The sequence below is a fragment of the Trichosurus vulpecula genome, chromosome 5 (assembly GCF_011100635.1).
Source record: "Trichosurus vulpecula isolate mTriVul1 chromosome 5, mTriVul1.pri, whole genome shotgun sequence".
NCBI lineage: Eukaryota > Metazoa > Chordata > Mammalia > Diprotodontia > Phalangeridae > Trichosurus > Trichosurus vulpecula.
Window position 1 is genome coordinate 280,813,255 of NC_050577.1, and position 27,579 is coordinate 280,840,833.

Below are 27,579 nucleotides of genomic sequence, written 5' to 3' on the forward strand. Positions count from 1 at the left end.
CGCTGGGCCAGATATTGGAAGTGAAATCCTGCTTTAGACCTGAGATCTGGGTGACACCACTGTTGCTGCTGGCTTTCGAACTTCGTCTTTTTTCCATATATTACCTCAGGCCACCCTATACAGGAATACCACTGCTATTCACAGGTAACAGGTCTCCTTCTCACTATGTCCTGGATCTGCAATGAGAACTTGGGTAGTGGGCGACAAAGCTGCTAGTTGGCACTTGTCCCTGTAGCAGTGCCGTCATGTGGGTCAGGTGGTGCCCTGCATCCCAAGCTAGTAATGCTTTTCTTTGTAAACATTTAATACACTTCCTAGTGATATCTCTGATTATTTGGGGTGAATATTTTTTACCTTCTCTAGAGCCCTTCCTTAACCTATATGTCCAAAGTCATCAATTAAGTTTTCATGGCTATAGCACACTACACTGAGTAGCACCAGCTGCCTGCTGGTTTCATGCATAAAATCAGTTAACTAACTAATATAGTACTACATTGCACAACTTCAACTTCTTCCATTTTCTGAACTTAAGGAGTATTCTGCTCATTAGAACTTAAAGTATATAGGATCACTTCCTTTATTTTTGGTTTGCATTACTTCAACTATCTGTTCAAGCTTCATCCCCAGACCACTGACATAAGGAAGACCTGTTCAAAGAAATTAGGTTTACACATGCATTTGGCATGCTACATGTTGGAAGTCTTAAGTTCTCAGCTGTACTATCTCCTTGGGTATCGCAGATAGCTCTCACCTCATTTTGGTATCATTATAGTTCCAGTGTCCTATGGCATTCTAAACCGGGCCACTGCCTCTACATTAGTCTTCCCAGACCCATGAATAAAGCTGAAATTAGAGCTGACGAGTGCTATTGCCCCTTGCTGTCAAGGAGCATCCAACTCTGCACTTGTCAAAATATAAGTTAATAAATTATTGTTAGTCCATCCTTAGGGTTTTGCTTCATATGTGTAATTTTTAACTGCTCAGTAATAGCCCACTTCAGTGCCAAGATCATCAAGCTTGTGGACAGGTTCTCATTGTCAGTCAAACTTCTGCTAGTGTATATAATTTTTCTCTTTTTCTCTGGTGACCACAGCTCTTCCCAAACCTTCCAGATTGGTATATGTATAGAAAACAAAGGGTTTATTTGTCTCTACATAAGCTAATACTGTTAAGTAGGCAAAGCAGTTGATTGAGTCTTTAAAGGCATTTTTTTCTTTTTCAATTTTTTTTATATATGGTTGTCTATTGATCTCCAAAAGGCATTGTTGGTTAATAAAATTTTACCTTTCTGGGCTTTCTGGTTCTTAATCTCTTCAATCATATGTCCTTAAATAAAGTCACTCAATACTTTATCAATAACAGCATAACAATTTTGCAAATATTAACTGCCAAATCCCAGAAAGGTTTTTTTAGTCTATAAGATGTTTCAACAATCCAGCTAGCAGCTTCTGTGGGGGTGTAAGATCCACCCACAGCCAGCACCCAGAAAGCTGCCAACAGCACAGGTTCTTTTGATCTGCTTAACTAAGGAAAGCAAGGTGAAGGGGTTGACAAGCTTACTTTAATTCAGCATACAAATATCATTCACTTAGTTCAGAGGAAAAAGCCAGCACCCTGAACTTCAGAGCAAAATACAAACAAATTACAAACATCAACAGACAGACCCAATACAATTTATAGTTACCAACATCTAGGTTCAGCCCGGGAGCTCAGAACAAGGTCTGGCCCAGAGTCACACTTGCCACCACTGCTGCAGGTAGAGTTCCAACAGAAAAAGGATCTTCAAGCTGTCTTCTCTTCTCTTACGGAGTTTTTGACATCATCAAGTGTCATCCGAATGACCAGAGCCCAGGCTCTGGTGATTAGTTCTTGAGTTGGCCCCTCCCCTTAGGACCCTGGGAGGTTCACATCCACATAGATTAGGTTAACACCCAATAGGGCATGGCTCTGGAGTTAACACCTCCCCTTAGCCAGCCCCATCTTGGGCCCCACCCCAGTCACCAATCTACACCCACAGAGGTTCTACACCTAACAGGGCTGTGGGCCTGGGGCCCAGCACCTAGCAAGGCTCAATGAAATACACTGAGTTACTCAAAGAAAACAAAGGCCATTTTGCTTACCAACACATAAGATTACAAAATATGTGGCAATAAAGAGACCAAATGCCTCTACTATTTATATAAAACAACTCCATCTTTGGAAAAAAGCAGTGAGGACATATCTAGCAAACAAAACCCTGAGGGGAAAAAAGAAGCAAACTTACAAAATTTTTTTAAAAAACCCTATGTCCACTATTTTTCTGTGCATGTGACAACTTCAGAAGTGCTTTATTCTCTGTAGCAGTGTTTACACCTTGTTGTAACAGACCACATACTTAAAAAGAAGCTCTATAGGTTAACAACTTCAGTTAACAATTTTGGATGGTTTCCTCCAACCAAAATACCACCCTCATCAGTCTCTCCTCATGCCTTTCCAATGTCTTTCCAAAGACACTGATGTCATTAAAGTACACCGACACTTCCAGGCAATCGGTGTCTCCAATTATTTTCTTCATCAGAGAAATACCATTATCATTATTCCTTTTCTGTAGCTATTCACTTTAGCAGGTTTTAACTGCTTATTAAATTCATATGACTATGTAGTACATGACAGAGTTGACAAAAGAGTTTTCACCAACATATTTCTGTAATATTCTCATATTTACATAATTAAAATATACATTCCCTTTATGATATTATATTATGGATTTGTTTCTAATTATGATGTTATTTTAAAATATTTTCATTGTCTGAACTCAGTTTGATTCTTATGTAAAACCAGGTTTTTTCATTCAGTAGAATTGTGCCTATCTTCTTTGCACTCAAAGATATGAAAATAAATGAGAGATGAGATTTTTGTTTTTATTTTATAAAGATCTCAGTTACAATTTGAAATTTGTTCATTCTTTTGTCCTTCTGCAAGTCAGTAAAAAGAGTCCATTCAAAAAATTCATCTCCAGAATCATTTTTATCTGGTCTCATTGATTATTTGACTTACTAGGAAGACCCACATTGAATATTATTATTATTATTATTATTGATGTAAAGATATGTCTCCTATCTGTTAACCATTCATATTAAGAGGTGAGAATATAAGTGTCTTTGTCTTCTCTTGCCAAGAGTTATTTTGGGAGTGCTGGATTTAACATTAAATAAACTGCCTCCTCCAACCCCCCACTAAAGTTGTGAATGTTATTATCACATAACTTCACAGGGATTTGAGTAAGCAAGATCTTAAAAAATATTGTAAGTATAATGGAAACCAGATTTTTAAATGTTCTCTTTTTGTTTCTTTTTATTCCCCTCAGGGTTTTGTTTGCAAGGTGTGTCCTTGTTGGCTTTTCCAAGGATTTGTGTTTGTTCCAAGGATTTTTTTGTGTAGTTGAGGCATTTGGTCTCTTCGTTATCACCTGTAAATATGTTGTAATCATTTTCTAATCAACTGTAATGGTGTATTAGGAAACAAATATTATTTTTTCTAGGCTTTTACATTTTTTCTCCCATATTCTTATTTTTCTCCTTGTTTAAGACCTAAACTTCTCCTAATTTAGAGTCAGATATTTATTTTTCTACTCAATTTAATTTTTTAAAAAGATAACCTCCCTACAAGTATTATTTTCATTAAGTCATCATATTCTGTTACAAAGCAGTGCATAGTAAACTGAGTGTGACAGTCCAGGTTTAGAATCGAGAGCCAAAAACTCTGGAATTGTAAATTAGGCTTCACTACGAATTTGTAGACATAGGAATTTGTCAATGTTTTATTTTCCTCATCTGTAATACTATGGATAATGATTCTAATTTATCAGTGCCTACTTCCCAATTTCACACTTGTGTCTCTATTAAAACATGTTAGAAGAGCCTTTTGAACAGAATGAAGGAAACCTTACTCCTGAGAAAGCTAGTCTCCCCAATACTTCGTCCAGCAGTCCAAACTTTTACTAATAAGAACAACAATAGAAATTAAAATTAAATAGTTGACATACTTAAACTGTATTATAGTTTCCAAAGCACTTTATATCCATTATCTTATTTGATACTCACAACAAACTTGTGGTGTACCTGTCTCCATTTTACCTGAGGCTAAGAATAGTTAAGTGACTCTTTCAGAGTCACACAGCTAGCATGTATCGAGGGCTAATTTTGAAGCATAGTTGTATACCACTAAGAAAAAAGTAAATTGGGACAGAGCCAAGATGGCAGAGTAAAAGCAGGGACTTGTTTGAGCTCCCTCTGTCACCCTCCCAATACTGGTAAAAATGATTCTGAACAAATTCTAGTGCAGCAGAACCCACAAAATGATAGAGTGAAACAAATCTCCAGCCCAAGACAACCTGGAAGGTTGACAGGAAAGGTATATCACACTGGGCTGGGAGCAGAGCACAGTCCACCTTGGGCCACAACAGCACAGACAGGGCTGTAGCATGACTCAGGGGACTGAATCACTGGCAGCTGTGGCAATTTCCAGATTTCTCAACCCACAAACAGCAAAGAAGACATAGAAGGTCAGTGGGAAAACTATGTTGGACCTGGGTGAGAAAGGAGCATGGTCTAGCCCTAGCACTGGGGCAGCAGAGGTGGTAGTAGTGGCAACATTAGTAGCAACAGTAGCTGCTTCCAGAGCTCCAGCCCCACAGACAGTGCAGGGATCAGGCAGCTGATCAGAGGGGCATTGCAGGGATCTCTTTGCTGGCACTGAGGCAATATCCTCTTGCCTTGCCCTGCTTGGATCTGGGTCACAGTCCTGGGTGACAGTACTAGGGTGAGGAGGAGTGCTGGAATGTCATAGCTTGTGGCAACTGTGAAGAGGGAATCCTCACAGTTCCAAGGCAGAAAAAGAATGCTTGAGGTCACTCACAAATGAGAGCACAGGCCCGCAGAGTAGTAAACACCTCTCCATTGATCATAGAAGAACTGAAAATTTACATGTGCCCAGAAGTATCTCTGAAAACAGCTGTGCAAAACCCCTGAAACTTGGGACAGTGTACTCTCCACTCTGGAAACAGAGTCCTACCTTGACAAAGAGCTCAAAAGTTAAGTAATTGACTGGGAAAATGAGCAAATAGTGTAAAAATCCTCAGACTATAGAATCTTAATTTGGTGACAAAGAAGATCAAAACATACAACATACAACCAGAAAAAGACTACAAAGTCAAAGCTCCTACATCAAAAGCCTCCAAAAGCAGAAGAGCTTAAAAAGGATTTTGAAAGTCAAGTAAGAAAAGTAGAGGAAAAAATAGGAAGAGAAATGTTAGTGATGCAAGAAAATGATGAAAAATGAGTCAACAGCTTGCTAAAGGAGACCCTCCCCCAAAATAGTGAAGAAAATAACACCTTAACAATAGACTAACCCAAATGGCAAAAGAGATCCAAAAAGCCAAAGAGAAGAAGAATGCATTAAAAAGCAGAATTGGACAAATGGAAAAGGAGGTCTAAAAGCTCACTGAAGAAAATAATTCCTTAAAAATTAGGATGGAACAAATGGAAGCTAATGACTCTATAAGAAATCAGGAAATTATAAAACAGAACCAAAAGAATGAAAAAATAGAAGACAATGTGAAATATCTCATTGGAAAAACCACTGACCTGGAAAATAGATCCAGGAGAGATAATTTAAAAATTATTGGACTACCTGAAAGCCATGGTAAAAAGAAAGCCTAGACATCATCTTCCAAGTAATTATCAAGGAAGACTTCCCTGATATTCTAGAGCCAGAGGGTAAAATAAAAATTGAAAGAATCTACCAGTCACCTCTTGAAAAAGATCCCAAAAAGAAAACACTTAGGAATATTGTCGCCAAATTCCAGAGCTCCCAGATCAAGGAGAAAATACTGCAAGCAGCCAGAAAGAAACAATTTGAGTATTGTGGAAACACAATCAGGATAATACAAGATCTAGCAGCTTCTACATTAAGGGATCAGAGGGCTTGGGATAAGATATTCTAGAGGTCAAAGAAGCTAGGATTAATACCAAGAATCACCTACCCAGCAAAACTGAGTATAATACTTCAGGGGAGAAAATGGAAATTCAGTGAAATAAAAGACTATCAGAATTCTTGATGAAAAGACCAGAGCTGAATGGAAAACTTGATGTTCAAATACGAGAATCAAGAGAAGCATGAAGAGGTGAACAGGAAAGAGAAAAATCATGAGGGACTTACTAATGTTGAAAAGTTTACATTCCTACATGGAAAGATGATATTTGTAGGAATGATATCTAAAAAGTAAAATTAAAGGGTGGGAGAGGAATGTATTGGCAGAAGGAGAAAGGGAGAGATATTATGGGGTAAATTATCTCACAGAAAAGAGATAAGAAAAAGCCATTACAATGGAGGGAAAGAGGGGGAAGGTGAAAGGGATTGAGTGAAACTTACTATCATTGGATTTGGTTTAAGGAGGGAATAACATACGCACTCAGTTGGGTATCTTACCCTACAGGAAAGCAGGGGGGAAAGGGATAAGGGGGGTGGATAATAGAAAGGAGGGTAGATTGTGGAAGGAGACAGTCAGAAGCAAACACTTGTGAAAAGGGACAGGGTCAAAGGAGAAAATAGAATAAATGGAGGTGAGATAGGGTGGAGGGAAATATAGTTAATCTTTCACAACATGACTATTACGGAAGTGTTTTGCATAACTATACATGTATAACCTGTATTGAATTGCTTGCCTTCTCCATGAGGATAGGTGGAAAGGGAAGAAGGAAGAAAATTTGGAACTCAAAAGTTTTCAAAAAAAATGTTAAGAATTGTTTTAACCTCCAACTGGGAAAGAAGATATACAGGCAATGGGGTATACAAATATATCTTGCCCTGGAAGGTGATGGGGGAGGGTTAGAGAATGAAGGGCAGATGGGGGGAAAGAGTAATCAGAAAAGACATGCCATCTTGGGATGGGGGGAGAGAAGAGATGAGGAGAAAATTTGGAACTCAAAATCTTGTGGAAATGAATATTGAAAACTAAAAATAAATGAATTTTAAAAAGAAAGAAAATAGTAAATGGCTTGAATACTGGTCTCTATGAAACACCTTTCTTTTCTATAAGGAAAATGTCCTTTGACATTAACTCAGATGATTTTGTGATAACTTCAGTTGTATTCTCAGCTTGGGTACTTGTGATTCTATGAATCAGAAAATAAATGAGTTGAATAATTTTATTCAATATTCTGCCCTTGGGAAGGTAAATATCTGAATTTTCTGGAAACATGATATTGTGATAATTTAATGATATTTGATTCTAGAGGATCATATTTATCAAGGACAGATATAAACATGTTTATTTAAGTGTGCTAGTTAATATAACAGATAATTGACTTCAACAGTGTGTTGCTATAGCTTTAGACACAAATAACAATATAGTATAAAATCTATTCTTTTTTAAACCTCCTAATAAATCAAATTGAACAAATTCTTAAATACCTACAATGTGCGAGACACTATGCTAAGTCCTGAGGGAGATAAAAAGGTAACTAAAATTCCATCTCTACCTCTAATTCATTTCAATTCCTGAAACTAAATGTCCTTTAGTACCTGGTATATGTAAGATACTATACTAGATACTGAAGATCTAACCATGAAAAATCATGTAATTCTTGTACTCAGGGAATATGTGGTGTGGTGGGGAGGAAGTAAAAGGGAAAATGTTTTATAGATCATTATAATAAAAATTCAGATAATAAAATTTCAGCTCAATTCAATGAACATTTATTAAGTGTGTCGAACACTGTGCTAAGCAGTTGGGATGCTTAGAAATTATTGAATAATAGTGATATTAATAGACATCCTTACTTCACTCCTGATCTTATTGGGAACCTTCAAGTTTATCTCCATTACATGCTATTAGTTTTAGATACATACTATGTATTATTTTAAGGAAAGCCCGATTGATTCCTATGCTTTCTAGTGTTTTTAACAGCAATGAGTGTTGTATTTTGTCAAGGTTTTTTCTGCATCTACTGATATAATCATTTGATTTTTGTTGTTATTTTTATTGATATGGTCAATTATGCCTGTAGTTTTCCTAATATTGAACCATCCCTACATTCCTGGCATAAATATTACCTGGTCACTGCATATAATCTTTATGTTATATTGCTGTAATCTCCTTACTAGTATTTTATTAATTTTTTTTGCATTAAGGGGCATTCTGGAAAGAAGGCAGAGTATGTCAGAAATTTCCAGGCTGTCCAGATTTCGTCCATGAACAGACAGAAAATCGCCATAAAATGAATGTAGAGCAGCATAAATAAAGGGGTAAAGTAGTTGTCCTCCTAAGATAACTTGAGAGGACCTCAGAAAAGGCAATACTTCCAGGGGCTGAGCTTTGGCCTGAATGAAGTATAGACATCTCCAGGCCAACTCCACTGAATCAAAAAAACAGTAGGCCATGGAGTAGCTTTGTCAGAAAGCTGACTGGTCCTCAAGAAATTTCACCACAGCTTCCACTTCATTCACTGCCTCAAGAAATTTCACAATTTAGGAATAAACAAGAGATAGCAAAGTTAGGTATAAAATAGATAATTTTGATTACATTAAATTAAAAAGGTTTTATACAAATAAAACAAATATAGTCATCAGAAGGAAAGCAGAAAATGGGGGGGGGGTAAGTTTATAGACAGTTTCTCAGATAAAGCTCTCATATCTCGTAAAGAACTTTGTCAGATCTATGACAATATGAGAAATTCTCCAGTTAATAAAATGTATAAGGATATGAACAGGAAATTTTCCAGGTAAGGAATCAAAACTATTTATGATCATATGAAAAAATGCTCTAAATCATTTTTATTGATTAGAGAAATTAAGACAACCTTGAGGTATCACTTTACACCTACCAGATTGGCTAAAATGATTGAAGAGGAAAGTGACAGATGTTGGAGGGGATATGGAAAAATTGGGATGCTAATTCATTGTTGGTGGAATTGTGAACTGATTCAACCATTTTGGAAGCAATCTGGAATTATGCCCAAAGAGTTATTAAAGAGCCGATACCTTTTGACCCAGCAACACCACTACCGGTCTATTTCCAAAGATGATTAGGAGAAAAGGAAAACAAACACCTCTGTGTTCTAAAATGTTCATTGCAACTCTCTTTGTGATACCAAAGAACTGGAAATTACAAGGATACCCATCAATTGGGGAATGGCTGAACAAATTGTATATATTTTGATGGAATACTACTGTGCTTGGGTCTTCTTGGTGTTGATGTCAACTCTCTATCTACTATGTGACCTTGTGTCTCATATTATCTGGAAAGCAAAGTATTTCCACAGACTTCTGGTGTTCTGAGACACTTACCAACCGTTTCTGGTCTAAGGGATGTAATCCATGTTTCTGCTCCAATCAATCCAAAAAGAAGATGTTGAAAAATGTTCCATGAAATTGCAATGATCTTTTCAACATTTTGAATTTCATGGTCTTAGAAAAACATAGAAAGACTTGCATGAAGTAATGAAGAGTGAAATGAGCAGAACCAAAAGAATATTATACACTATAACAGAAGTATTGTTTTAAGAATGACTTTGAGTGAATAAGTCATTTTGACTATATTAACTACAAAGGACCTAGGAAAAAAGATGCTTTCTGCATCCAGAGAAAGAGCTCATCAATAGAATTATGTGTAGAATAATTTTACATGCATGTATACCTATTTGTGTCTAATGGTAGCTATCTTGGGGTGGGGGCGGAGAAGAAAGAAAAGGAAAAAAGACATTTACATGATAACATTATCATATATCTAAAAGGAATAGCAAATTGTATATAATGGATTTGCAGTTTCATGTACAATCTTTTTTATTATAGTATGTTTATGTTATGGAAATGCTCATTTTATTCCATAAATGAAGATAAATAAAATTATAAATTAGAAAAAAATTGCATTGGTAGTCATTAAATAAATTTGTCTCTACTAATAAATATTTATTAAGCTACTATAATGTGCTAGGCACTGTGCTAAGTGTTGGGGAAGGAGGCTTCATTCAAGAAGCTTACAATTTAATGGGGGAGACAACATGCAAAGTAATATATTCAAAACAAGCTATATACAAGATAAATAGGAAATAATTTACAAAGAGAGGGTTCCAGAATTAAAAGGAGTTGGGGTAAGTTTCTAGTAAAAGAAGGGATTTCAGTTGGGACTTAAAGGAAACCAGGGAGGTCAGCAGTTGGAAGGGAGCAGGGAAATTACTCCAGGCATGGGGGACAGCCAAAGAAAATGATCACAACCAAAAGGTGGAGTGTCTTGTTTGAAGGAAAGCAAAGAGGTTAATGTTACCGAATTGAAGAGTACGTGATGGGGAGTAAGATATAATAAGATGGAAAGGTAGGAGGGCACTAGGTTATGAAGGGCTTTGAATACCAGAGGGTTTTGCATTTGATCCTGGAGGCAATAGGGAATCATTGGATTTTATTTAGTAGCATGAGTGATAGGGTTAGACCTGTGCTTTAGGAAAATCACTTCAGTAGCTAAATGGATGACATATTGAAGTGGGGAGAGACTCAAGACAAGCAGAACTACCAGCAGGCTATTGTAGTACTCCAAGCATGTCAGTACTCCTGCACTATGTCAGATGAGAGAGGGGAGCATATTCCAGACATGTTGCAACAGTGCAAGTCCTTAGCAAAGGATTAGATATGGGGGGTGAAAAACATTGAAAGGTTGAGGATGATTCCTACTTTGTGATCCTGAGGGACTAGGAGGATGCTGTTGCCCTCTATAGTAAGTAATAAGAAATGTAGGAATTGGGGAGGGTTCAGGAGGAAAGACAATGAGTTCTGTTTTAGACATTTTGAGTTTTAGATGCCTATAGGACATCTAGTTTAAGATGTCTGAAAGAAACTTGGAGATATGAAATTGGAGGTCAGCAGAGAGTTTGGGGCAGAATAGGTAAATTTGAAAGACATCAATGTAGAGGTGATAATTAAATCCATGGGAGTTGATGAGATCACCAAGTGAAGTAGTATAGCGAGGGAAAAGAAGAAGGTCCAGGACAGAAATCTGAGTGATACCTACAGTTAGTGGGCTAAGATCCCTTCCAACTCTGGTATTTTATGTTTCTATCTGGAAAAATGAAATATTAGTCTCTTTTGAGACACTAGCTATTCAGTGAAAATGTATTGGTTCCAGGTGTTTAGATATTCCACTTTTTGAGGGAAGCATTTCATTCTGCCCACTCATAACCATTTCAACAGGTGTTGTTGCCATTTTTAGTTGCATAACACACCCAATTTTAGCTTCCATAATTGAAAGCAAACCTCCCTCGCTTGTTTATAAGAAGAAATATAGTTAGTGTTTTCTTACATTTCTGGTTCCAGCTGGTAGGCAACAAGGATTTTGAGAGAACTGACAGTGTTTTCTTGCTTACTTCCCTAAGTGGAACAAATCTGTTTTAAAGATGTGCCAGACAGATGGTCTTATTTTTTTTAAGGCTCCAGTGGTCAAGTGCAGAACATAAGATTCTGAAGGATAGTATTATTTACTTTTGGTAGAAGAAATCTATTCACACCAAGTACCATTTAATTAAATGCTGCTTTGTCCCAATTTGCATACTAATAATTTCTTTATAAGAATTAGGTATACATCCAAGCCAAGAAGTAACTTACTTTTATACACTCAGTGTTATTAGTAATTGAAATGTTCAAATGGACAGAAATCAATGTCCAAACTTTATGAGGACCACAAAATCAAATTTGTACACATATACCATGTATATATATCATGTGCATCATTCATTTCTTTTAATTCATTATCAACAAAGAAGGAAGTTGTCTATTGTTTTCTCATCTTCTCCTGAGATTTAAAGGTTCTTTGAGGTGATAATGTGTTGTAATTATATGAAAAATTAATTATGTAAAATAAATTTAAAGTAGTTAATTGATCTTAAAATCTTCCTGTTGAATTTTCATAGATTAGTCAGATTGTTAATATGGCCAGAAGAATATCTAGAATTCACTGTCAGAAAGGAGAAGATAATTGTATAGTAGACCTTTTCAACTACAGGGTTGGTCAATACTGTAACTCCATTTTGGGAATGTTCTGATAATTAGGTCACTTTTCCTAATATCATTTGATCCATTGCTTCTGGTTGTTTCTTCTGAGGCAAAACAGAACAAGTTTGATTTGCCGTCCCCACATGAGCTCTTCAAACACTTGAAGAAAGCTGTCACACTCCCCATGAATATTATCTTCTCTAGACTAAACACATCTAATTCCCTCAACAAATCCTCAAATGACATGGACTCACAGCCCTTCATCCTAGTAGCTTTCTTCTGGACACTTGACAGCTTTTCAATGTCCTTCTTAAACCATAACACTCAGAATTGAATACAGTATCCAGATGAGGTCTTATGAAGACATAGCACCATGAAATTATCACCTGACTAGTCCTAGAAACTATGCATCTCTGAATGCAGCCCAAGTTCACGATACTTACTCATGCTGAGCTTGCACCTCACTAAAATCTCTAGAGTTTCTTCAGAATAACTTCTGTCTAATCATGCGTTCTCCATGTTGTACTGATACAATGGATTTTTCAAACCCAACTAATTTTACATTTATCTCTACATAATGTCATCAATCTAAATTCATGCTCTAACTTGTCAAATTCATTTTGGATCCTGACACTATTCTCCCAGCTTCATTTCATCCACATGCCCTCTATGCCTCTATCTAATTCATTGATAAAAAAAAAATGTTTAATAGCACAGTGCTGGGCACAGATCCCCAAGACTCTGGAAACTTCCTGCCATATTGTCATTGAAACATTTACAAATACTATTTGAGTCTGATCGTGCAATCAGTCCTAAATCCATATAATTGTGTTATCTAGTACATATCTTTCCATCTTCTCCACAAGAATAATAAGAGATATGTCATCAAAAGCTTTGTGAAACTCAGTAGAGTTAGCCTAGAAGTGTTTATGTATTTGAGGCAGGATTTGAACTCAGGCCTTCCTGACTCCAAAATCTTGAAAAATCAATTTAGAAAAAAAAAGTCAGAGAGAGAACATGCAACAAATGATCTCAAAAACCTAAGAAGCATTCCAAACTTTAGACCTTTACTTGTTAATGATTTTTTAAAAATTCCTAAATAGTGCTATGAAAAAAGGCACTAGACTTAGGATACAAGTCTTATAATTAAATATTTTTAGTTGTTTCATATTTGAATGCAGGTGGTCATAGCAGCCTACTGTCTTTGATGAGAATATTGTAAGAACTAATGGAATCATGGTATCACATATTTAGAGTTTGAAAAGAATCTATAGGCTATCATCTTCCCATTTTACATATGAGGTTAAATTAAGATTCAAAGAGATTAAGTGATTTGTCCATGACCACAGACATAGTGACAGGGCCAAGATTCAAACCCAGGTCATTTGGATCCAAATCTGTCACTCTTTTCATGGTGGATTCCTTTCTTTACCCATCTAAGAGAGCCCTATAGTACACTTTTTTCTATTGGTGGAAAACTGAACAATTTCTCTGTATTTCCCTTATATATTATCAACTGTCAAAGGTACATGACTGAATAGAATAGCTCTCTGTCACTGGAAGCCCATAAATATACCATAGGCAGAATTATTATACTCTTCAAAAGAATATGAATATGGATTCCTGACTGAAACCTTCACCCATCCTACCAGCCTCTTTTGACCCACAACTTTTGCCTTTAATTTTTAAAAATCACCTTTGAAAGTTTTAACTCCAACAGAATTTGTCAGTGAATTATAAATGAATACAAAAGGGTTTGAATCACAATGACTCAATTTTTAGTTGACTAAATTTCGAATATACAGCCAATGCAAAAACAGTTTTACTTACCACTTCGTTGTACATCCTTGTGGTTCATTTGCTAGTTCTTTGGTTGTTTGAGAAAATAGCATTTCTTACTAAAAATCATGGCAAGAATGTAGCCTGCACCAAAGGAGGAAATGTCCGCATCAATGAGATCTCAAATTCACTGAAGGATGGCTTCATATGAGAATCTATAATTTATATTGGTCCATCATTCTCAGATGATTTACTGTAGAGCCTTAAAACTAGTTTAAGCCTTCTATTTCACAGTGGAAGTGATTCAGGATAAAAACACAGATGATTCAGGAAGAGAATCTCCTCACCCTAAGATTGATTTTAAAAAATAACCCTCTATTCTTTAGTTCCTGCCACTAAGATCTTTATGCCAATTATTCATTTATTCTCCAAGAGCATCTGTAATTCATCTTGTGCATACTGGGAAGTTACACAGCTTCTTTATATGTTGACATTTTAGAACTATCTAAATAATAAGATAGACTTGAAAAGTACTTTAAAGTTGAAAAGTACATTCATAGGGTAAATCAGAAATGTGGACTTTGAACAGAAAAGCTTCATGGCAAATGAATGATGGCCTGTGAATGTTCTGGTGAAGAGGTTAGGTCTGAGTTCTCTCAAGTTCAGGGTTGAGGTGACTGGCACAACCCTAGATCAAACCACTGTTGAGACTATATTGGATCTTTGAGAGTAGTGTTATTCTAGACATGTATTTTATGGAACATAGCTGCCTAAAAAGTGGTTCAAAGTCTCTCCTTGAGGTTGATTTACAATATTGATTTTATTATATTCTCTGAGAGGGAGGATTTGATGTCTAAATTTTAGCTCTTTTGAGCAAAGGTTCTTTAACTTTTTTGTGCCATGGACACTTTGGCAGTTCAGTTAAACCTTTGGAAACCTTCTCAGAATGATGTTATTAAATGCACAAAATAAAATACATCAGACTACAAAGGAAAACCAAGGTTAGTGAAAATAAAGATGTATTTTTCCCCATACAAATTCATAAGCTACCTGAAATCTCTCCATGGACTTGAGGGCTTAATAGACCCTAGTTAAGAACACCTGTGATAGAGGAAAACACAGAGAATACCAATGGACTTATATGAAAACAATATGAAAAGAATATCCTAAAGTAAAAACTGTTAATGGTAGAGGACCAAGTCATAAAAGATGAAATATGAAAGCCTCCATTAATGTAGAAGAGATTATGTCTCATGAGTGGTAATAATGTAACTATGTGATTATCATACAATGGCAAGTAGAATTTGTAAATACAGAAGAAAAACATTATGTGATATAAACACTTATTTTTAAACACTAAGATGCTAAAGTGTCCCAACAAAATATCATTACTATATGACTGAGTCTTCTCTAGTGGCTATACAAAAGGAATAACTAATAGCTACCACATAACACTTCAAAATTTGAAGAGGTCTTTACATACTTCATCTCATTTGACCCTCACAACAACCCTGTGAGATGACTTTCAGATATTCTTATCCAAGCTTTACAGGGGAGGAAACCAAGGCTCTGAGAAGTTAACTAATTTGCCAATAGTCACACAGTTAGCACAGATTAGAGACAGGATTTGAACCCTACTCTCCTTTGACTCTAAATCACTCTTTCCATTACACTGCCCCACAGAACTATGCCATCATAAATATTTCCATGTATTAGGATAAAAATTAAAAAATGGAGCAGCTCCTTCAATCTACATGTGAGTGAATATGTGTCAGGGCGGGACAGGGGAAGGACAGATAAAATTTATATAGTACTGTAATACCAATTAAGTTGGGTGTCTTTGATTGAGCCTTACTAGGTGCTAAACCCCAGGCCCCAAACCCCTATCTATTAGGTGCTAAGCCTATGTGGGTGTGAATTGGTAACTAAGGTGGGGCTCCAGGTGGGGCCAATGAAGGGAGGTGCTAACTCCAGAGCAAATAGTAAGAGCCTAAGTTCTGGTCATTCAGATGACATTTGATGTCTGAAACTGTACAAAAAGGGAGAACAGAGCTATTTGCTTAGGGCTGTCACTCTTGGTGGCACGCTGATGTGGAGACTCCGGGCAGCTGTAGTTAAGAGCCCTCCAGCTTGCCTGGATGTTGGGACTTGGTTTTCTTGGTAACTATGAATTGTATTTGGTATGTTGATGTTTGTAATTTGTTGGCATTTGCTCTGAAGTTCAGGGTGCTGGCTTTTTCCCCTGAACTTAGTGAATGATATTTGTATTCTGGATTAAAGTAAGATTGTTAACCCCTTAACGTTGCTTTCCTTAGTAAAGCAGATCAAAAGAACCTGGGCTTGCAGTGTTCTGTGAACTGGTTGTTGTTGGTTTTACACCCCCACAGCAGCTGGTAGCCAAATTGTTGAAACAAGTAGGTACTATGTGCTAAGTGATTTTCTCATTTGAAGAAATATTTTTTCTTGAGTTTTTCTTCTTCATAGTAGTCATTTGGCTTCAGAGACCTTTTGGAGTATCTCAAGAAGAAAAAGTATAGTTATGTCTCTGATATTCCAGAGAAGAGTTTCTAACCTGTCAGTTGTCACAATAACAGTGAATTTGTAGTACAATCATGGACCTATAATAGTATTCTTAAATGGAGGCATTCAGCCTATCATTATGAATTAGATATGTTTTTGGAAGTCTGGGAGGCCATGTTATCTTTGTGATGTTGGACAAATTGCTTAACTTCTCTGAAGCCTCTGTTTTCTCACCTGAAATATGAGGAGGTTGGTCTATATTATTTCTAAGGAATTTTCCAACTTTAAGATTCACATGTACATAGTGTGTGTGTTTGCATATGCATTCTCAGGCCCCTAGATATTGCTGCTACTTAAGGATGAGGTTTTCCTTTCCCAGTCTAGTTTATCCCTTATTCCTACTCTTCTTCAGTGCTGACTCTTCATTACACTAAGGCCCATCTCCTCACTGTCCCTTACACACTATGCTCACTCCTACCTATAAGCTTTTGTTCATACTAATTCTCTAGATTTTTTTTCTTTTTTGTCCCTTTTACCTATCTAAATTCTGTCCGCTTTTCAAGACTCAGCTAAAGTCTCATTTTCTACATGGAGTCTTTCCTCTCTATTCCTTCTCTGAATTCTAGTTGCACTTAGAGTCAGTGTGATAAGTTTGACACAATTTGTCTCCTCCATCCCCTTTTCTCTGCTTGCATTGCTACCACAGTAGGTGAGATCCACATAACCTCTTACCTCAGATAATACGTATTAGCCTCCTAATCAGTCTCTTTGCCTCAATGCTCTCCCCCTTTCCAATCCATCCTCCATATAACTGTCAAAGTGATATCTCTAAAGTATATGTCTGACCATTTCATTGCCATGTTTAAAAAACTGCAGTGGTTCCCTATCATCCAAATGATAAAATATGAACTCCTATGGCATTTAAAGCCCTTCACTACTTGACTCAAACCATAATTTCTGGGTTTAATAAACATTCATCCATCATTCATCATTCACTCTATTTTTGAGCCAAGTTGCTCCTCCTCATACCCAACATTTTACCTACTGTTTTCTATGCCTTTTTTATAGACTGTACTCCATACCTAAAATGCACTCCCTCCTCACTGCCACCTCTTAAAATTCTCTCAAAAATATCCACTTCTTTCAAAGTTCAACTCAAGCGATTCCTATATGAATCCTTCCGAGATTCCCTAGCTTATTCATACCCCATCATCCAGAAATAACTTTTTGCTTTGTATGTGTACATATAACTGATGTGTTTTCCCTTTAATAAAATCATAAGGCTATAAAAATCAAACTTTCACTTTTGTCCTTGCACTCCCAATCCATATTATAGTGTCTATTTCAGTGTAATAGTTCAGTGTAGATATTAAATGATTGTTGATTGACTGAATGTTTCATGTTTATCTTCCAGACTAGATTATCCCTGGAGCCCAGAGGAAATGTCTTATACTTCTTTTCTTTTCCTAGAAATAGGAATTTTAAAGACCTAAAGGGCATCTTTCTAATGATATAACATGAACCTCCACCAGTGTGTGTCCTTAAAAACATGATCAATTGTTATCAACTAGTCAGAAAGACTCAATTAGCCTTTAGAAATAGGTATTTACCAAGGTATTATAGTAACAGGTGCTACAACATATTCCCCAAAAAGTATGTGACACATACTTTCCCACTAAGCACAAGCTTAGAAAGTACATATGGAAAAGGTATAATTCAAAACTCACAGTGACTGAAGTACGTTTCTCCCCTTCATGAGGGTACTCATGAAGTGCCCTTGAAGCCTGGAGTCACTCTTCTTCCCACTTTTCCTCAGCGTGTCTAGTAATTTCCTAATACAGATAACTGTCACCAGCTACTGCTACTCCATGGACAATGCTAGGAAATTGCTGAAAAGTCCAGATCACAGGGGCAGGAAGAAGTTAGGGAACAGACAGAAACTCCTCTTCTCTCAGCAAGTGACTTTCTCTGAAGACCTTGAATGGAACTGCTGTCATCTCAAAGCTGCCAAATGTGTAAATTCTGGATACCAAACTGTATTGCTATTTATACAAAACCTACAATGTGTAGTTACTTCCAATCCCCATACACATCCTAGAACACCTACTTAAAATGCCTTTCGTTAGTTGATTCAGCGCAGTTGTCTAGGCCTTGTTCACATCTATCTTATACTTCTGATTGATTCAGTCAAGACTCTCATCATTTCACTTGAAATAGGTAATGGAGTAAAGACACAACAACAGTCTTGCAGCAAAATTTATTTGTGTTTTGAAAACATATATTTCTTCTTACGAATATGGAAAATCTCACTCTATGGTTGTTGCTCTACATCGTCAAATTTGGGCTTTCTTATATTCTTATATCCTTGGGTCCAATTTGGGTGTTGTTGTTTAGTCATTTTTCAGTCATGTCTGACTCTTCATGACCCCTTTTGGGGTTTTCTTGCAAAGACACTGGGGTGGTTTGCCATTTCTTTCTCCATCTCATTTTACAAATAACACAACTGTGACAAACAGGGTTAAAATGACTTGCCCAGGGTCACATAGCTAATGTCTAAAGCCAGATAAAATTATACAATGTGTGATTATATAACATACATTGTAATGATATATATATATACATGTAATTATAACATATTTTATATATGTACATATATATATAATTAAACTGAGTATTTGCCAGATATCATTTATGCTCAGGATCTTTCATGACATGTTAAAATATGTACATAGATAAGTTATAAACATGACATGAATACATCAATAGTCATAGGTTTATTTTTTCATATCACATTGTATATCATGCTATCAAATCAGTCAGCCAGTAAGCATTTCTTAAGTGCTTACTATGTGCCAAGGGCCAAGCACTGTGCTAAATGCTGAGGGCACAAAAAATGGCATAAGGTAGTCCCTGGCCTCAGGGAGCTTGTAATCGTTAAGCAAACAAATATGTAAAAGTAAGTTTTTTGCAGGCTAAATAGGAAATAATTAAAAGAAGGAAGGCACTAAAATTAAGAAGGGTTGGGGGAAAAGGGTTGGGAATTTCTTCTTGTAGAAGATGGGATTTTAGTTGAGACTTAAAAGACACCAGGGAAACCAATAGGGATCCATGAAGAGGGAGAACATTCCAGCCATGGAAGACAACCAGAATGTCCTAAAGCTGAGAGACAGGGTGTCTTGTCTGAGAAACGGCAAAGAGAACAGTTGTGATTGAATCAATGTGGTAGATAAGGTGTAAGAATACTGGAAAGACAGGGGAGTGGGTAGGTAGGTTATGACAGGATTTAAATGCTAGAGGATTTGATAGTTAATCCTGGAAGTAATGAGAACCCACTAGAGTTCATTGAAAGGAGGATGACATTGTTGGACCTGTGACCATTATGCTAAAGCACAGAGATATTGAAAGCACAATTAATATGTGTAATGTCAAATACTGAATGTTCCTTCTTTATATGTGTATATATATATATATGTGTGTGTGTGTGTATACATGTAACATTATAATATTTTGCATAGAAGAATTTGGAGGGGGGAGACAAGGAGAAAGGATTCTTAACCAATATCTTCATAAAGGAAATAATTTTATTCTTAAATTTTTTGATTGACTTTGAAATCCTTCATTTGCTAGGCATTACTCCATTACCCTTTCCGTTATGGTGTAGCAAGGAAATGCTATTTTCCTTTTCTTTGCTGTTGCTTTTTGTAGCACCCTATATGGCAACTGCACCTTACACCCTTCTCTTTCTCTGTAGAATGGCATTAATTTTGACAGGTCAGAGTGGTGTCCCCAGAGGAGCAGCTGGCCACGACTGTATCTATGTAGCTACAAATCACTCTTTCAGAGTCCTAGGGATAACCCCGGCATGCGGCGGTGGCGGGGAGGGCGGCGGAATATGTTCCCTATTATTGTACTTCCTCTGCCTCTACCATTTTCCTTCCCATTTGCACAAAATTAGTCACCGTGATACCATTTACACTTAAACATGAAACATTTACTAAACAAAAAGCAAACGCAAGAATAATCATAACTTTTATTCAGTGGAAGGTAAAAAGGGGAAATAATCCTAACCTTTACTCAATAGACATCAAGAGAAAAAATAATAAAAATATAAAAGTCTTGTCCATAAACTTGGGTCATACTCTCCCACGAATGCACACAGTATCCATATGCTTTTAGAAACCTAGCAGGGGAGTACATAAGTAGGGAAACACAGATCACAGCTCTGGATGGCAAACTTTAATGTCCTTGGTCTCTTTAGAGTATAATCTGTACCATGAGTACCATTCTGGGCAAAACCACTTCCCTGCTATGTCCGTACAGCAATCCTACAGGACAGAGTCATGTCGTTGCTACTCTTAAGCACTGAAGCAGTGACAAGTTATTTTAGCACACAAATGCCTAGGGCAGGGTGATAAGAAAATGTTATGCCCTTTTGATATGGGAAGTCTGCTTTATCCAGTCAGTTCTTAGCAAAGCTATGCCTATTCTCATAGCAAAGTACTTGCAAAGCCTGTCTTTTCCCTTCTGTTTCTACCTCTTGAAGTTCAAATCAGAGAACACAGCAACACAGGCAAACCCCTGAGAATTTTCCCCTTTCTCAGGCTATAAATTAGAGTTACATTAGAATTCTGCCTTTCTCCAACCAAGCAGCTCTTAGCAAAGCAGTGCCTCTCTTCCAGTCAGCACTACTCCCATCAGAGCAGCTGCAAAACCTGCCTGTCAACTTTCATGAGCTCTTGTCAACCCCTCTATTGCATCTTATGTAAGCAGCTTCTCTTATTATCCCATGTTTCCTCTGTCTCTTGCTCTAGAGCTTAGCTTCATTTCTCACTTCTGTCTTCAGCAAGTTCCCTCCTATACCATCCTCTTCTCATCCTTGGCTTCAAATACTCCAAATCAGAGCTTCCTCATAAACAGGGACCTATCTCTACATCTCTAATTTATGATTTAAAACTCAAAAATTCCAACTTTCAATCATCTATGACAGAGGTCTATAATCTATAATTTTCCATAGGCCTCAGACAGCTATCTTATTTAAAGTTTCTCAGAACCTTCAAAACTCTGAGAACGGTCACAATAGGCAAATGAAGTGATGGCTCACAATGTAATACAGCCATCTGTACCATATTCATCATTCTACCTTCAAACAGGCCCTTTCACTACATTTATCTGAGGGGCAACTTTCTGTCAGAGAAGTCTGTGTCTCTCATCAATATTTTATCTAAACTGTTTCTTCTTAAGCTGATTTTATTCGTGTTTCTTACATAAATGTTTCTTTCTCTGCCCCTTTCAGCAACAGAATGTCAAGATGAAAGGGATCAGACTTTACCTTTGGTCTTTTGCTTTGGGGCAGGACATATTGGTAAAAATATAAGTGCAAATCTAACATAAATAACAGGTGGATAAAGACCAGCCAAGCAGTGATCTTTCTTTTCACTAAATGGTTATGAAATTTAAAGTCTGCAAAAATCAGTGGATTTCTGCTGGGCCCCTGTAGTGGCCAACAAACTGAAACCATAAAAAGGATGATTAAAATCAAAGAAAATGAAAGCAAAAAGATTTATGAAGCTCAGGCCCCCAAATTCCAGTTTTTTTTCAGGAATCCCTAACAACCGTATAACAGCTGAAACAACACAAAATGAAGATGAAAACAAAGTATTTTACAGCTACCCCATCACTAAAGAAAAATAAACATCAAATCTCAAAATATGACACCAATGCTCTTAGTAAAAAATTTGACAGTGTGGTGTCATAAAGTACTAATCTTTGGTGCACTTTGAAATGAAAGCCACAAATACAGAATTAAACCCCACATTACAAGGGAGAATTGTGGAACAATTTGCCAAAGTCTGTATTGCCTCAATAAAGGATAATAAGGTCATGCATAATAAAATAGAAACTGTTGAAATTCAAGTACATGCCAAGAACATCATTCTGATGGGCTGCCTACAACAAGAGAAATCCAACATCTTTTTAAGGGCAAGGTCCAAAATGCCATTCATGGAAGGACCCACCAACTTAGATACTCAGTTCTGTTATGTCCAGATACATATCTTCCTCCTTGGAGGGTTTACATTCCACCTAGGACATGCTCAGACCTTTGAGCATTCTATGAACAAATGAAGAAAGATATGAAGTAAGCCTTAGTAGCTGCCTAAACCCAGTGCCATTAGGACTATCACCTTTATAGATTCTAATTCCAGAGTGATTCTTAACATATGCAAGGAAAGTAAATCATATGTTTTATTAAATGACTCATCGAAATTTTCCTGTCCTTTTGGCCTTTAATTTCAAAAATGGCATCATATGAATTATGGACCCAAGAGTTCAACATAAGTTTGTTAGGTTAAATAAATATCCTGGCAGCAATTATTGGTCAAATGCTTGGAGCCTCCTTACAAACTGTTGAATTTATTTTAAAATTTCCAAACTTCATTACATAGCATCTAAAAACTCGCATTCCAGCAGTTCTCTCAAAACCCCTTTTTTAAAAGAAAATGTCATAATGATTCTTCTGGATTTCAATAATATTCAAGGAAATATTTTAGGAACCTAAAGCCAGCAATTGGTTACTGTCACATTCCCAACTCTCCATAGGGGTGTCTGCATAGATATTTTGTATACTTTTGGAGGTCACCATGTCTACCAGGATCACCATATTTGACTGGATACAAAACTACACAGTGTTCTGCAAAGTGGGATTTGACACTGGATAATTCCAATAATTTTCACTTCTAACCGGTTTAGTCAAAACCAAATGAAAGTGTAATCTTGAGATTCTTTTAAGTTAAGGCATTATTTAAGCTTACTTACCTTTCAACCTATTCAGCTTTAAATGCCTTGCTATGTTATTTGAAAAAATTTTTTAAAACCATGGAATTTTAGCTCTGTCTCATTTTTGAGCTAACACTAAAGCATATAATGAGCAAATCTAAATAGACTATTATGTTACTATCATTTCTCAACTGATCTTGTTATCTTACCACCCAAACCAACACCTACTAATTTCTTTATTTTTGCTAATGGTAATAACATTTTCTCAAGATTCAAAACCTCAGCATCTTCTTTAACTCCTTTCTTTCTCTTGTCCTGCACATCCACCCAGGCATTCACCATCTTGCCAGTTTTACCTCTATTGTATCTCACATTCATTCTTGTCTTTACACTTCTTACTACCACTCTAGTTTATACCCTCATTACCTCTCACTTGAACCACAGCCATAGCCTCCTAAATGTCAATGAAATGTTCTCCTTCCCCACCTCCACCTCTTACTATTCCTGGTTTCTGTAAATACTCAGCTTAAACATCATCTTTTGGAAGAGGCCTTCTTGGTCTCCTCCTGACCATATGAGCCTTCTTTTTTTATTCTGTAGGTATCTTGTAGGTATTTTTACCTAATTTTGCTCCCCAGTTGTTGTGTAAGTTCACTGAGGTCATGGATGTTTTTTTTATGTTTTTACTTTAATTGGCATCCCTAGGGCTTAGCATAGTTTCTGATACCTCATAAGTACTTAATAAATAATTGTTGATTGGTTGGTTAAACATACTCCCTGCTTCTATTCTTTATCCCTCCAGGCTGCCAATGTATACTGTAACTAGATTAATCTTCCTTATTAGAATCCTGATCACGTAATTCAAAATCTTCAAATTTTAGCACCCAGCTACCCTGGGCATGGAGCTGAGAAAATATCATGCTCTTCAATGCATAAAAAACAAGTTTGCATTATTTGGCCTGGCATTCAGGGCCTCCTGCAGTTTAGGTCTAATTTACCTTTCCATCCTCATCTCCCACTACCACATATGTCCTATACAGAAGTTCATTATGTCTCTTTGTCTGTTTGTCTATTCTGTCTATTTGTTCTTCCCTGACCATGGTCCAAGCTTTCAAGCTTCTATTCCTATATTCACACCATTACCTCTATACCTCTATACCTTGCCAAAAATCCTTCCTATTTCCCAAATGTTACAAAAATGTTCTCTCCCTACTCTAAAGTCATCTTGTACTTTATTCATACCTCTCATTCAGTATGATCATGTTATGTTCATCCCTTATTTCCCCTACTCAGTTTTAAGATCTTTAAAGGCAAGGACCATATCTTGTTCGTCTTTGGATCTCTCACAGGACCTAGCATAGTTAATTCTCTGCTTATGATAGATACTCACATTTGTTTTAAATTTAACTATGACCTATGAGGATAGTTGTTTTTAAAAAAGTTCACACCAAGTTAAAAATATAAAAACTCATCGAATGCTAGATTTGGAAGTGGATTTTCAAACATTTTGGTGGTTTTCATAGCCTATTATAAACTTTCCCATTATAATCTCAGTAATACCTTCCAATTCTCCACACTTCAGAAGAGCTAAAAAGTTACACACACACACACACACACACACACACACACACTCTTTTATATGGCAGGTGTTGTAGATGCTTTCTTTCTCTAGTTATTACAACCTTACTTTTTTTTTCCTAATAGTACTTTAAGCAATTGAGAAACCTACCCATTTTTACACCCTATGTGGTATATATTGTGAATTCTGTTATATAGCATGACAATAGGGTATTCTGTTGGTGATTAGACAACAGGTTCTTTTAAGATCCCCTTGATATCATAGAAAGGCATAGAAGGTGTTGTAACAATTCGGCTAGCAGCTGTTGTGGGGGTGAAAGACCAACATAAGCCCAACAACAAGAATGCTTCCAGCACAGGTTCTTTGATCTGCTTTACTAAGGAAATTAACATTAAGAGGTTAACAATCTCAGTTTAATCGAACATACAAATATCATTCACTTAGTGCAGGGGAAAATGTCAGCATCCTGAACTTCAGAGCAAATACAAACAAATTACAAACATCAACAAACAAACAGAGCTTGTCTGATTCAAATCTCAGTGCATAGTTACCAGGGTTTAACAAAGTCCCAACATCCAGTTTTACAAGCTGGAGGGCCCTTAACTATAGCTGCCCAGAGTCTCCACATCAACACACCTCCAAGAGTGAGAGCCCCAAGGGAGAATGCCAGCCTCTGGGTTTATATATCTTGTTCAGGGTCAAAGGTGAGTCACACATATGACTCACCCACGTGACCTAAAAGCATCCCAAAAATGTGACTTAAACCCATGTGGTCTAAAGCCTCTGATGTCACAAACATGTCACTTAAACCCATGTAAAATAGGCTTTGCCTTGAGGCAAGGAGGTCATCAAGGACTCCTAATTTAATCAAGGAAACAAAGGCCAAACTCTTCAAGGGCACTTGATTGAATAAGTGCTAAAAGCCCCTCTTAATTACCAGTAAAGAGGGCTAGCCTTAGAGCCATGAAGATGTGGATTCAAGTTCCACCTCTGACAGATCGTTGATTCATAAGCCTGAGCAAGTCAATCATTTAGTGCTCTAGGCAACACTTTAAGAGTATTGCAGAAAAGATGCCAGTCTCCTTTGCTAGAGGGAGTTTCCTTATCCTGGAGTTTCCTAGTTGATAAATACACCAAACACTCACCCCTCTATCTGTTACTTCAGTCCTTTATTACTTTGTTAATTCTCATTGTAGGTTCTCAAGCAGTCAAGGGGCAGGTTTTGTGCAAAATGAAACTATCTATTGGTATGTTTAACAACATATGCTCCATCCTGCTTCTGCGCCTCTCCAATAAGGGGAAGGAGATAACGTATTTGTCCAATAAGTAATCACTTACCAAAGGTTCATATTATAAACTTATACTTTACTCATTTTTGTATCATTTAAAATAACCCAAATCAGATATAGTAGCATAATTTTAATTCACTGTAATGCACTAGAAAGTAAATTTCTAGTTTTTTCTCCTCATAATAATGTGCATAATACATTTCTTCTCAAGTTTATTTCAAATGTTCTAAATGGCATTATTTTCTCTTTTTAAACAAAATATATAGCTTGATCAAGTGATCCGCCAGAGAAGCCTGTCAACTTTGGAACTGTTTCTCTCTTGTGCCCAGAAACAATTGAGTTCTTTAATCTCTGAAGAACCAGCTTCAACAGAAGGAGGAGAACATGACAAGCTGACCAGCACTGAGAGTGGCTAGCTCATTTGGGCCCCTAATTTGCATTCTGTAAACTACAAAGATGCTCTTCTTTTCTTTCCTTTCCTTTTTAAAATCTTAGAGATTATAGTACTGGTTTAAGGAGAAGACAAAACAATATTTAGAAGAATGTCAGATGATCTAATTTGTTTTGTTTTTGTTTTCTCATTTGCTTTCCTTTCAAGCATAATGTGACCTAAGAAAGTAATTTAAAAATACCCCATGATCAAAACTTACACTTTGTTGCAAATTTTATAGCCTCCAGTGGCCTGTTAGTGGCGAATTTGGCAAAGGTAATGAATATCGTAACTTATTGCCTCAATATGGCTTTTTACAAGATGCCAGCATGTGATCATATAATTTATTTCTTCTTTTAGCATAGGAGGAGGCCCAAGTTTCAATATTATTTAGTTACCTCCTTGGAATTTGGATATAAAGATCTGAGTTTTCTTGGCCATTTTTTCAGCTGTTTATAATACTTTTTGCCAGTGAACAGAAAGTGAATAACAGGAGGGTAAAAGAGAAATTTAAAGTATTTTAAATTAATTTTACTGTCCTCTTGAAACACATGCTGAAAAGGAAGGAACATAATGTACATATGTGTGTATGTGTGTATGTGGTATGTATACAAATATATGCATATGTATGTTCTTCAAAATGAGCAGTGAAATTACTTTCTTATGAGAATTGGACCTTGTGCTTGATCTAATAAAAGAGGGTTCATTTTAGTTCTTGAGATCCTTGTTCTAGGATTTCAAGTTCTAATAGAGGCAGTAGGAATAGTTTCCCCATAATTCTGAATGTGCTTAATTTATTATAAGTACCTCAAACATAATAGATTTGAGCCTCTGTTAATAGGTTTTTTCCACATTTGTCAAGTTTACATAAAAGATTGATTTTTTTCTGCCATTGAAACTTACATGAATGTTTTATCTTACTGTATCTGTGATGCTCCAACTTTCCTATCTCCCAGACTTTCTTACAGCAATAAAAAATATCTACCCAAAGTGAGGTTATATGATTAATTTCGCCATGTATTTATATACTTCTAGCCAGAGCCTCCAGGGTATGTTTGTGTGGTGTTTATTTTAAATGATTAAAAAACTACTCAAGTTCCCTTTTACAAGTTCAAGTAAAGACCTGAGTATAACTGATGAACCTGAAGGCCAAACAGATTTCATATTCACATCTATCCATCTATAATATC

At 36.5% G+C, this 27,579-nt stretch overlaps 1 protein-coding gene across 2 annotated transcripts in view; it reads left to right on the forward strand.

The window, feature by feature from the left end:
* The window catches only part of CCDC91 (coiled-coil domain containing 91), a 543,117-nt gene extending 515,738 nt beyond the window's left edge, over nt 1-27,379 (forward strand). For both annotated transcript variants that reach the window (XM_036759376.1, XM_036759375.1), the window contains exon 14: nt 26,226-27,379. In XM_036759376.1, coding sequence (XP_036615271.1) covers nt 26,226-26,375 — 150 coding nt within the window. In that variant the 3' untranslated portion in view covers nt 26,376-27,379. The remainder of the gene's footprint in view (nt 1-26,225) is intronic.
* Nucleotides 27,380-27,579: the final 200 nt, after the last annotated feature.